The sequence below is a fragment of the Neomonachus schauinslandi genome, chromosome 12 (genome assembly GCF_002201575.2).
Source record: "Neomonachus schauinslandi chromosome 12, ASM220157v2, whole genome shotgun sequence".
Classification (NCBI taxonomy): Eukaryota; Metazoa; Chordata; class Mammalia; order Carnivora; family Phocidae; genus Neomonachus; species Neomonachus schauinslandi.
The window spans coordinates 23,159,698-23,173,461 of NC_058414.1; the positions used below are offsets into that span (position 1 = coordinate 23,159,698).

General features: G+C 39.2%; 1 protein-coding gene across 1 annotated transcript in view; it reads right to left on the reverse strand.

Annotated features, from left to right (window-relative positions):
* The window catches only part of MAGI2 (membrane associated guanylate kinase, WW and PDZ domain containing 2), a 1,351,041-nt gene extending 1,340,130 nt beyond the window's left edge, over window positions 1-10,911 (reverse strand). Inside the window, exon 1 of the mRNA XM_044920220.1 lies at window positions 10,611-10,911. Coding sequence (XP_044776155.1) covers window positions 10,611-10,911 — 301 coding nt within the window. The remainder of the gene's footprint in view (window positions 1-10,610) is intronic.
* Window positions 10,912-13,764: the final 2,853 nt, after the last annotated feature.

Genomic DNA, 13,764 nt, shown 5'->3' on the forward strand with positions numbered 1-13,764 from the left:
ATATATATATATATATATATATATATATATATATATATATATATATACTATTATATATAATTTTGAAGCTATACTATACTCCAGGCCCTGGGCTATGCATATTATAGGCATTATAACATTTATTCCTCATAACATCTTTATAAAGTAGGTTCTGCAATAATACCTGTTTTACAAAGGATGAAGCTGATTTATAAAAATGTAAAACAATTTGTTCAATTTACATCTAGTATGGGACAAAACTGTGACTGGAATCCACACCTGTTTGTCTCCAAAGCTCCATGCTCCTAACTATTACACTGCACTGTGAAATTCCTGAAGGGAAAACATGATTTACACACCTTTCTATGGTCATTATCTAGCACACTTCCCAGAACATAACATTAAAAATACACACATACAGAGTTTATGTAACCCCTTGAACTGTAATCCATGATGTAGAATACTAAGAACTCCTAACCCATACCCATATTTTTTCTCCAAAATGTTTTGTTTTCCTACCTTTTATTCTCTTTACATCATAAAAAGTATATTTAAAAGATGAAAGAAACTTCTTAACTCATATCACTCAGGTATACAATAGGATGTTACTACTTGAGGGTGTGGATGATGTCTTAATGAAGGGTTATTCATCTTTTTATCACCATTTTCTAGTTCAGTGTCTGCTAGAGATTAGGTTACCAATAAATGTTTGCTGAATGATAAGTAAATGAATTCTACTCCTGGAAAAATGGAGTTGGAACATTTTTGGTGAGTCAGTTTATAATTATATACACTCCTGGATCAATGGCACAGACATTTGTAAACACTCCATAATTCAAAAAATATTTCAAGTTGGTTTTGGCATGCATTGTGAGTGTATTTTTGTAGCTGATTTGCTTTCTTGATTATGCTCTATTTTGGATAATGTTAAAGTGAATTTGTGTTCTGACATATTTTACTTCAGAATGGTTAAAATTTTCTGGTATTTAAAACAGAGTCCAACCAGAGCAAAATTGAATGAGGTAATGAAGGCTTACCTAGAATTTGACTGAGGTTACCTAACAGGAAAATACATCTTGGTTTATTCTTCAAATAGATTTCTCCTTTCAAAAGATCTTCACCATTGCTCCTCAAAACAATAATATAGGAATGAAATATCTATTTTTATAACACTTTTCAGTTATATCAATCAGAAGATTTTGGTCGCAACATAACAGAAAACCCAATCTAAATGGCTTATCTTATGTACTATTACCTCAATAACAAGAAGTCCTAAGATAGGGCTGGTCCAGGGTTCATTATTTTAGCAGTTCATCAAGGAGCCAGTAGCTTTTTATCATTCTGTTCTGCCAATCTCCACATTTTGGGTAGCTCTCCTCATGAACACAAGACAGCTATAGTTGCTCCAGGCATCACCTCCACGTGCAGAAACTTCCACAGACAAAAAAAGTGAATAGCTCTGTCCTGGATCTTATTTTAAGAACTAAGAAATTTCTCAGAAAGTCCCCAAGGGGATTCACCTTACTTTTCATTACTTAGAACTGGGTTATAAGCCATTTCCTAAAACAATCACTGGCAAAGAGATGAAATTACCATGCTTGGTTTACACTAATCTAAATTCATCCCCTTGGGATGAGGCCAACCTAATATGAAACACATGGCATAGCAGCACATCAACGTGTGGATACTTGAATAAAACTGTCATTCTATTAATAAGGAGGGAGGCAGGAGGAGAAGAAATGCATTCTGGTAGAAAACCAACAATGTCTCCCTAATAACTTTCTAAAGTCTGAAAGCATATTCAACTGAAGCAAACCATCTCCTTAGTCAATGCCAAGAGTTAGTTTCCCCAAGGATAAAGGATATCATGATGCTCTTCACACTATACAATGAAGACTTTCCAATTATTTTTAAAAGGGAGAGGTGGGACGAGAATAAAAAAAATTAAAAATAAAGCATTTTCTTGATTCATAGTAGTAGTTTAGCATATTGTGTGGGCCATCAACAATATCATTAATTTTTATATAGTTTTTCTTAGATTTTTATGGTATATGTGCACTTTATAGATTCATAAACAGTATCACTCCACAGTAGATTAATTTGACATAAAGAAAATGGCTGTAAATTTAACACATCAATGTAATTCAAAATATTATATTCTCCATTTCATAACAAAATCTCTTAGGATTCATGCTAACTAAACTTAGGTTTTCTTGACATCTTTAACTTAAAGCAGTACTGTACATGTATTTTAGCTAAACACTTATAAATTAGGCATCATTTAACTTATTTTTAAATGAGTACTTCTTTAGAATTGTAATATACCTTATATCCATAGCATGTTGGATCCAGTCCTCTCACCTTACTCTGAGACATTTAAATCAATGAAAATTAAAACCACTCTGTAAATATGTTATCATGATGATGAATAAGCATGCCCGTTGTCCCTCCCCATCTTTTGTTACCTTAACATTAGAGCGTTATCCTAGGCATTATGTAGTCCATCAGCTATTTGGCCATGCAAATAAAAATAATCAAATTTCATGGGGTGCCTGGGTGGCTCAGTCGGTTAAGCATCTGTCTATGGCTCAGGTCATGAATTCAGGGTCCTGGGATGGAGCCCCATGTCAGGCTCCCTGCTCAGCTGGGAGTCTGCTTGTCCCTCTCACTCTCCCTCTGTGCTTTCCCTTTCTCTCTCTCTCTCTAATAAATACATAAAATCTTTCTTTTAATTTAAAAATGAAATAAAATAAAATAAAAAAGTAATCAAATTCCAAACTCTTAAAATCTGACTTCTCATTATCACTTCTTAAGGACTAATATATATAAAACTTAGAAATCATCTGGGTACTTGATTTCGTTATGTCTTTATGGTCTCCCACTGTCAGAGCTAATAAGGGTTAAAAATACCAGTCACAGTTGAAAATTAATAGGTGGCTATGCAAGGTTTTCAGCTAGATTTATCACACATGGAATAATTTGATGTAACTCTTTCCCTAAAATAAGACTATATCCTCACATGCATAAATATCTTTCTGGGAATATTGATTTAAAAACTGGCATTAAACCTTAGTGTTTGAAAAATGTGTGTGTGCACCCACATGCCTGTGTGTATGTGTGTAATTCCCATGTATACAAAGAAACAAAATAAATCTGCTGTTCACTAGAGTGATCTCCCACACTAAAGAAAAGCAGAGGCACTTTCAACTAAAGAGGAAAAGGAGATTCAGCTACAGATGTTTCAGAAGAAATACTAAGAAAGAAGGTTTTAATACTTTAACTGCCGACAGGTAAGAGCATCTTGATAACATTCTTGCTCTTCCAGAGGGGGATCAACTTCTTTCTATCTAGGCTCCAATCCTAACACCAACAAAATGGCCACCCCCTAAGTACCTGACTTGCTAGAAAGACAAGATTATATATAGTTATTCATGTTCAAGGTGCTTTTGGAAATAAGTCAGGACTTTTGGGTGGTTTTAGTTACCTTTTAAAAAGCCTAAATGCTGGTTACTTTTTAAAGAAATGTTGTGTAGTAAAGAGTTGCTTTAACATCTTTACAGCATAGACTGCAAAGAAAGGCAAACTGGGGTCAACTATGGACTGATCAGAAGGCTTCACTGACGTAACACTGGACATTTCATATACCTGAAACTTGCTTATGCTTGCAATCTAGCTAATCAGATTTTAAAAAGTTTAGGTTATATTGCTAGATAAAATGTGGGTTTCAACAGCACTTGTTATCCTTCTTTCATGTATATTCCAGCTAAGTATAAACCTTCCTAGGCATAGCAATACAAAATACTGGGATAAGCAACACTGATCACCTATAAAAGGAAAAATAAATGTTAAAAAATATATTTTTTACACTTAACATTTTTACTCAGACAATCTCTATGATCTATGAAGTGACAATGTAAAGTGCAAACCACTTTTATGCTACTCATAATCCATGGCAACATAAATAATTCAACATTACATTTGGGAAACTCATGTTTTAAGAAATTTCTTCAAACACAATGTAATGTGAAAAATAGATAAATAAAATATACTTTTTTAAATTAAATAAGTTTGCTTCTTCCTGCTCACTCCACAGAGTCACTTAATAAAGTTCATGGTTATTTAAAGAAAAATCTGATTTCGTATGCACAAATTTCACTACAGGCAGTTAGGAGGTTTGAAAAAAATTCTTCCACAAATTTGTCATTAAAAAATCATTGTCTATAGAAGATCTTTTATTTGAAACTATAAAAGTTTATTTTTTTCTATCACCATTTTTGGTTTTGGCAATTATTGGATACATAATGAACTGCCATGGTTTTGACACTGATTTTTTTAAGTGGGCCAAAATAATAAAATGACATAAAATCTCACATGGATTCATATAACAATTACAAGAAATAATGTATTCCAAGATAGAGCAACCATATAATTATAAATTTTGAAATAAATCCGATCATTTATTTAAAATAGCTACTCATTAGCCTACTGGGTCTTTGAAAATCAAGACACTGGATGCATTTGAGTGAATATTCAGTCAGTTTTCAAAGAAGGAAATTCTTCTGTTTCTTCCAGACTATCCAAAACAGTCAATACCATATCCTACATTTAATACAAATTTTTTAAGTTTTTAAAAAATTTATATAATAATGGAATTTTTTAAAAAGAGTTGATAATGTGTCAATGAAATGCAATAATGGAATATTGGAATAATGGAATTACTAATTCTCTATGATGATGTGAGCATTTTACAACACTTTTTAGCAGATGTATGTCTTTTACTAATTGAATTCATTAATTATGAATCTATTATTAAATTATCTATATGATATTAATTCAAATTTACTTTTATTAAAGGAAATATCACATTGGTCCTTACTGGAGGCAGAAGAGAGAGAGAGTTGGGAATGAAATGAAATAAATCATTTTTAAAAGGTCACAATACTAAAAAATTTGTAAGACCCTGTTCCATGTTTTTGTCATGTAAATAGCCAGATTGTAGCTAAGAAATTTTTTTTTTAATTTAATATTAGACACTGGAGCTTCAAGTTAGAGGTTTCTATTGAATTCAAAGATAGGATTAATTCAACTAAAATTCTAAAATCATTGGGGGGCTGATGGTAGATATATTTTTGGTTGCTTCATCTTGAAAGTGTTACTATAGAGAATTTATATTAAACTACTGACATTCTCACAAATGCAAAGTAAGCTCTTTGCTGAATTTTTATGCATTTTTATTATATATGATGTACTGTGAACACTTATGAATTAAATCTTTTTTTGTTTTATGAGGTACTTGATTTCTAGCTGAGAAGTAAAACTTCATCCTTAAAACATAATACTTGTGTCTAAAACAGTCACATGTAAAAAGTATAAATAAATTCCTAAACTTAAATTAGTGAATTCTAATAGGATTTCAATGCTTGTCAAGCCTAGAGTAAATGATTCAATATATTCACCAACTGCTTAAAAGAAAAGATATGGGTACAAAGGAAATAAACTACTGAATGAAAACAAACAATGGCTAAAATATGAAAATAAATATAAAACAGTAGTCTTTACACATAAAGGCAGCATCAGTTGGAGTTATTTTTAAAAGGTAAAAATATGTTCCATTCCACTTAATGGCATTACTCTTCACACTAATGTTTTACAAAGAAAAGGATTTATTTTACTCTACAGAAAAACCTCAAGAATACTACTTGAAAATTACTCATACTATTAATTAGTCAATCACTTCATATATTTCAGTTAGTTTTCAATAAAGAGTAAAATATCTTGAAAGTTAAAAACATTTCATATGTCACTAGCTCAAAATGACCAATGTCTGGAATAACATTTATTTGCAATACTACGTAATGCTTATTATCTGCCAGACACTATCTTATTTAAATACATAACTTATTTAATATTCTCAAGTTACTCTTAACCACTCCAGGCTAGATAACTTGCTTATATAGCCCATAGTAAGTGGCATACTTGAGATTCAAACCCAAGTAGTGGTTAAATAACCACTATTCTATCCTACCTCTTGAGGGAAACGATTCAACCGGGGTCTGCTATGCATTTGAAAGCCACTGTTTATAAACTATAAGCATTCGGGGTTGTCAAATGTGAAAACTTTTTGCTAATTATGGGAGTGAATGTGTGAGTTTCAAGAAACTAAAAAGGAAAGTGAGCATAATAAATATGCCAAAAGATCACACAGTATAAATGTTAAGAGCTGAGATGGTGGCACTTAAATACTTCACCTGTGATTTCATCCTGAAATTACTCTCATTCAAAACACACACATAAAAAAGCAAACAGTCATATTTACCATTCAAGGTCATACCATTTAAATTACGTACATACACCAGAAACTACAGTAGCATCATCCATAAATAATGCTCAAAGATAATTGTCTCATTAACCTGGTTCCCAAACATTAAAGATGTTTTATTCTAAAATAATTAACTGGTCAAATTGTTCTAACAATTTGATTGTTTATTGGTCAATAAAATTCACATACCTTAAAATGGAGGCCAAGTCACCTTTATTGGAGAGAATTCGACATAATTTACTTTTACCTTTCCAAATAAAAAGCAGCATAGAGGTTTAACTGTATGATACTAGCCTGAAGTCAGTCAAGAAGAAAGCATGACTCTTAATACATGTGGATCTGCTTTCCTTTGAAAGCAGCTTTGAAAGGAGCAATAGGAGGGAGAGCAATGTACATCTCTAGAACTGAATTTCAAAGGCCTTATTTGGCCCTTCTTCCACATGGGAAGAATTAGAAAACTTTTTGCCTTTTATTTTCCATTGTAAGATCCTAAATGGGCAAATAAGTCCAGGCTATGTAGGTCTCCATGTGGGATTAGATGCAGTAGCAGCCATAGTGCAAGGAATGTAGGACACAATGGTCTATGTAACTGGCTGCTGTGAACTTTAGTGGCAAACTTTAAAAAAAAGAAAGAAAGAAAGAAAGAAAAATCTTTACCACTTCAGCACAGATCTCAAAATCCCTTGAAGACACTTCCTTCAACTGGGTCTGCTGCATTAATGAGATCATGGAACAGAACTGCTAATTTAGAATTAAATGCTTTGGTGAGAAAAGCATTATAAACTAAAAAGCCAGAGTTTATAAAAAATAATTGGATGTGACAATAAGTGGTATTTTTCATATATGACTCACCACTGTGTGGATTAAAAGCAGCTTAAATTAAAAACGGAATCCCTTGAATTTAATTAAGTGGCTTTTAAAAATGGTTTTAAGGACATTTAAATAAGGTAGGAAAATTATGACACATCGACTTTGTCTAGTATGTCTTAAAATCCTACTAGTTCACTTTTTTTAATATTATAATTTAAAATTATGACAACTAAAAGAATTGTTAAATCATTGTGTTGTATACCTGAAGCTAATATAACACTGTATGTTAACTCCACTGGAATTAAAATACAAAACTTAATAAAATTTTTAAAAATTTTTAAAAAATAAATACAGTGCTGAAACAAAAAATAAATACAAGTAAAAATAAAATAAAATTGTTACAACTGTAATGTCAAATTAACCAAACAAGTAAATAAAAATTGAGTAAACAGTGCAATTTTATCTGGTGCACTTTTTATCAATATTCTTGTTATTTAAAAATCTCCTTTTCTTTGGAAAATCTGCCTTAGTTTACCTGATTATATATGTAGCTTCTATATAATTCCCAGTGTTTAAATGAATATTCAGAAATCAATTATCTCATTCATATTTTAAAAATACAACTTCTGAACAAACCATGTTAAAGTTTTTCAACTATGCTAGTTTACTGACTCACTAGAAATAAAAATACTGAGCCAAGAGATTCTAAATATTTTTCCAGCAAGTAAAATCTGTAGTGAAACCCAAGACACAGAGGCACCATTATCTAACATTCTGAAAATTTCACTTTGCTTACAATGATAAATAAAATAAACCTATCTGTTGTTTGACAAGGGAAAGAATGATTTCAACAAGGGAATAGTTTATATGAATCATCATATTTAGAGAATATACAAGAAGATTAGATTTTCTACTACAGTTAAGCGAGCATTTTTTTTTTCTTTTTTGATCAGTCAGGATGTGAATCAGGTTCCTGAGGGGGCTCTATGAACATCATTACAAGCATCAATCATCAATGACCAAGTGAAGCCCAGAACTGAGAGTTAACAGAGAAAGAAAAGAGAATTTTCCCTAAATATATCACTTTATATTTGTATATTCCATGAGTTCTAAAATCAGTACTCTTTCAGATAAGATATTATAAAGAAGTTGGGTGATCAGAGACTACCTTGGATCAAATCATTGCAAGATTTAAATGACATCCAGTCCAGGCCCCATCTTACATAGAATTCACGACATCTGGTCATGTTTGCCTCTTCATAAAGACCCCAAATGATGGGGAGCTCATGAATTCACAATATAGCCCGCAGATTTTTGGAAAGTTATATAAGAAAGCTCATCATCATCATCTTCTTCTTCTCTCTGTTTTAGAAAAGTCATCTTCTTAATGTAGGCAAAGATGCTTCATCCTTTAAAAATTTCTATAAATTTACCTTAGTTTTGCCCTATGGAAGTTATCACAGGATAGTCAAAATTCCTTTTCTTATTTGATAGCTTTTTTGTATTTAATGATAGCTTTCATGCCCTCACTTTTCCAAGTTAAGTCTTACTACTGGATTTTATGGAATATATCTATAATACCGAATAATCTTCCTTTCTTTCTTTTTTGGACACATTCTTGCTGCTAGAGTTACAGTTTGCCAGGATCCATCTCAAAATGCAGTGCTCAGAAAGAATACAACATTAAATTGTGGTCATCACTGCAAATTATACTAAGACAATCATCCCCTTCATTAGGATACTATCATTAGTCCAATTTAACAACACATTAACTCTTGCTGCCACTTACCACTACAAATACCTAGCTTCTGCCAATAAAAGCATGGTCATTAATTGTGTGGTGGATTTCCTGGACTCAAAACTAGAACTTTACATTTGTAACTACTGCTGTAAGATAATATCATGACATTTAATAAGTTAACATGAATCCCTATATTTGAGCCTTCCTACCTAACTTATAAATCTTCAGTTCCATACAGTATTGAGCTATGTTGACCTACAAATCAATGTTTACGTTAGGCTATCTCAAGTCACCAGTTATTAATACTCAAGAATCCCCAATGAAAATGTTTTCTTGTATGGTAATTTACATTTAAGAAATTTTGCCGAGACTTCTTTTTCACTTGTTTACTCTTTAAACTGGTTTCCTAGAGAACATCTCCCTAAGTGTTTCTTGATAGTTGGTCATGCAGTAAGATTAAGTGGTTGTTCAAAATTCAGACAATGGCATGCTCAATTTTATCTTTGAGGCAGGACAAACGTAAAATCATCAACAAGAAACCTTTAGTTTGATATGAATTTGCATATATACATACACAGCGCACATGAAATGAGCTTACAGTACATAATACAAATCACATGAGGAAAACAAAGATAAGCTACTTTATTCTAGTTAAAGTTGTCCTCTTTCCAAGAAACTTTTATCTCCCTCTTCCCTCCTTCAGGACCTATTTTCCCTTCAGCAAAAACAGAGTTTAAATTAGAGTTCTGCAAGATCCCAGTCTCCCTAAGGCCCCATCACAGCCTTCAAGTGAGGCTCATCTAAGCCAGGTTGGAGCTGAGGGAGCCTGAGCTGTAACCAAGGGGCTTTTCCATCCAGCTCCTCCTCAGAAACACACCCCTCACATCGGAAGCCAAAAGAGAGTCCAACCACAGAGCTCTTCCACTCAACAAGGGCAACCCCTGAGGAGAGAACATTCGGGTAACCATTTCTCTCCTCCCGACCCCCAACACCAGAACCCGCTCCTAGTGCCGCGCCTTCTTCTCGAGCCTTCTCCCGCCGGCCAACTCGGGGTGAGCGCCCGGGTTAGTCAGTGCGCACGTGACGCGCGGTGCCCACATGACACGACCGAGGGCGGGGGAGGGGGACAGAGGAGCGAAGCAGGGAAAAAGTTAAGGAAGACCCGTCAAAGCGCCCAAAGCAATCTGTCCCTTCCCTTCTTCCTCAACTAGTGGCTCTGGGAGGGATCCTTAGGGGATGGCTGCGGACCAAGGCGTCTCCGGTCCAGCTCCCCAAAAGGAGGGCGTAGTTCTCCGCCCGCCTCGCCACCCTCTGTTCCTCCCCACCCTGCTGGTGATGCCGCTGCACCCTCAAGTTGTTCCTTCCTCCCCTTTTCTCCCTCCCTCGTTCCGTGCTTCCTCCCTGCCCTCCTTCCTCCCTTCCCTAAAAGCTCTTCATCCACTGCGGGCTAAGCCACTGACGCACATTCAATTTGCCCCGGGAGCTGGCCCGCACCTCTGAGGTCACACAAGGCCAAACACCTTCCAAACTGGAGGGTCTAACTGCGCAAAGTTGCACGCCACACCGCAACCTGCCCCTCCCTTCCATTTAGCAGCCCCGTTCGGATCCCCTGCAAAGCTCACTTGCTTTGCCGGTACTCTCTCGACCTCACCCACCGTCGCGCCACACACCCCCTTCCACACGCGAGCCCACCCTTCCATTGCTCTGCGCTTCGAGCCGTCCAGCCGCCTGGCAAAGCACCCAGCAAGCCGCTGCGCTCACCTTGTTTGACACACTTGAGTCGGAGGGGGTCCTTGCAGTGTTTGATCACGGCCAGCACGTCCCTGATGGTGAGCCCCGCCACGGGGGTCTCGTTCACTTCCAGCAGCAGCTCCTCCGACACCAACTTGCTGCCGCTCTCATAGGCCACCTTGCCGGGCTTCACCTCCCCCAGGTAGGGGAACTGTCCGTTCTCGGCGCCCCCTTTCAGTTCAAAGCCCAGCTGGCCCTCCGGGTTCCTGCCAATGACACTCTCATGGACTTTGCTAGTCCAGTGGCTTTTCTTTTTCAAGCTTTTGGACATGGCAGTGGGGTGAGTCGCCTCAGCTCCTGAGGGGTTCCTTTGGGGTAGGGGAGTTGGTGGTCAGAGAACGAGGATGGAGGAGCAAGGGGGCCAAGAGGTGAGAAGAGCAGACTTTGCCTTCCTCCCCCTTCTGTTCGGTGCTTTCCCTCTTCTTTGGTTGGAGTGTGGATGATGAAGGGGGAGGATGAGAGGGACGGCTGGGCAGAGGTAGGAGAGCTTGGGTGAGGTTGTGCTGTCCCTTGAATGACACTCAAGGCTGTGGCCCCGCAGCAGAGGAGAGCTGTGGTGGCGGCGGCGGCGGCGGCGGCGGCAGCCTGAGCGAGCAGTAGCCGAGCTGGTGAGCGAGTGGGGTGGGGGTGGGGAAGGAGGGTAGGGATGCCGGGGGCCACCCCTGCGTGGTGCGAGTGGGAGCGCGCGCGCGCCTGGGTGTGTGTTGTTAGCTGATATCCATGGTAGCTGCAGTGGCAGCGGCGGGGTCCGTGTGTGTGTGTGAGTGTGTGTACTAGTTGTACTGTACTGGCAGGAGGGGAGGAGGCAGAGGAGGAGGGAGCAAGCTGGAGGGGGAGGAGGGCCGCGCGCGCGCGCCGGGTGGGGAGCCGCTTCGCCACTGTCTCCGCTCCCTCCCTCCGCAGCATGACCCGGTAGTGAAGGCGGAGAGAGAGGCAGGCTGGGTCCGTCTGGCAGCCTACGAGAAGAGGCGGGAGCGGGAAAGGAGGGGAGCCGAGGCCCGGCGTGGGGAGGCCGGCAGGAAGGGCTTCGAGCCCGGTGCGGACCTTTTTTCAGCCTCCAAGCGGCCGCGCGGCTCCTTAGGCTGCTGCGCCGTGAGACGCGCCGACTTCCTCCAGACTAGCGCTCGGCGGGAGCAGAAAGAGCGAGACCTGGACTTGCGGCGCGCCCCCGTGACCGCGGCTTTGGCGGGAGCGCGGCGAGCCCCCTGGCCCGGGACCCTGCCGTGGGAAAGCCGAGCTGGTGGGACCCCGTGGACCTATGGGGGAGGCCTGGGCGCGGCGCGCCGGGTGGAGGCGGAGGAGTTCTCTGTTGAGAGAGGCTTTGTCTCCTCACGTTTTCAGTCAAACTTGTCGCAGAGTTCTCAGAATTCCCCCTCAGGGGAGCGCAAAGTTAGGGAAGTACAGTCTGGTTACCTAGACAGCGGGGAGGCAGAGCATCACTTTGCGGGGTGCAGGCTCAGCCCGCGCGTCGGGCCGGGATGGGAACTTAGCCGAGGGGAGTTGTGTGCTCAAAGGCGATTCCAGGGACGTAGGGGAGGGGGCTTCACTTTTCCTTGTTAGGAGACGCGGAGCGAGGGGCCGTGGGGTGGGGCGGGAGAACGGTCGCCTTGAGCAGCCTCCTGGGCGAAGTGGGCTGTTTCCCCCGGGAAACTGCGGCGGAGACGGCTGGGGCACGTCCTCGCCCAGGAAAGTCTCAGACTCGGGCTTGTACCTTAGGAAGAAACCTTAAGATGTCCTGGCCCGACCACTTCGTGCTCCAGAGAAGGAAAAGACGGCTCGGAGCGAGCTTGAACACCGCGGCAGAACCCGGGCTGGAACTCAGCTCGCAGGCCCACCACCAAGGCTCCTTTCCCTTCACCAAGTTTGCAGCCAGGAGGAGAGGTGAGGACAGGGGCGCCAAGATGCCGGAGGGCTGCCGATTTTCACTAGAACGCTAATTTTGTGTAAGATGTTAGGAGTGATTTTTGAAATTCCTGTAACTGGTAAATGAATTTCATTTGCTTTATTTCAAAATGATACGTTTGAGAAAGAAAAAAAAAAGTCGCACACCCACTCTTCTCTTTAAAGCAAAGCTTGAAAAGCACTGAGCCGTTAAGATTTTCAATGTCTGAGATGAAGAGAGTGTGGGAGGTAAGTACAGTTAAAAACGTGTAGCCCACCCAAACAGAAAGACCAGATTTGAATTCAGGCTCTGCTACTTACCAAGAATGTGATACTGAGTTAATTGCTTGACCTTTGTGAGCCTCAGTTTCCTTATTTGTTAAACAGGGTTAAAAGTACTAATTTGATAGGACCGTGTGAGGCTGAATCAGGTAATGCACACAAATGCTTGCCTGGCACAGGTGGGTAGGCGCTCAAAATAGTAATTTCCTTCCTCTTTTCCTCTCAAGTATAGCTCACTATTTGGGGAAGAGGGGGATCAAATTTAGTCAGAACTAGAAGAGATCTTAAACATGAATTATTTAAACGTGTCTTTTTTTTTCCCTTGAGAAGATGGATCCCCCACTGAGTTGGCTCCCGCTGATGAGGATTATTCAGTGAGCCAGGGGCAGTGCCAGGATCTGAAACCAGAACTGAAGGCAATGCCCAGGAAGGGGGAAGGCTTTTTGGAACATATCCCAAGCTCACCCAAACAAGTTGGGTTTTAACATTATGAGATACAGACCTACATGGAAATTAAAAATGAGAATTGAATATGTATTTTCAAACACGTTACAAACTGACATGAATGGGTAAATACTAATATTTATCAAGTTCTAGCCACGTGCCAGATGTTGTACTATAGGCTTTACATTTGTTTCTCCCAGCATCTTAATAAAGTAGGTATTATTATCATCCCCTTTTACAGATAAGACTGAGGCATACAGAGATTGTCTTTTGCAAGGCTGCAAATTTAATCAGTGCTGAAGCTAATATTCAGACCCAAGTGTTTTGGCTTCAGACCTGGTCTCATTCACTGCATTGTACTCTCTTCATGCACTTAACCATGTATCATACCAGTGATCAGTACATAGTGTCCCCAGAGGTTGGGTCTGCATTTTATTGTAGGGAAAATTAGGGAAAAAATGGAGTAGGAGTTTGGCATAAAAGCATTTCCCCCTCAAGAACTCAGAACAGTCATTGA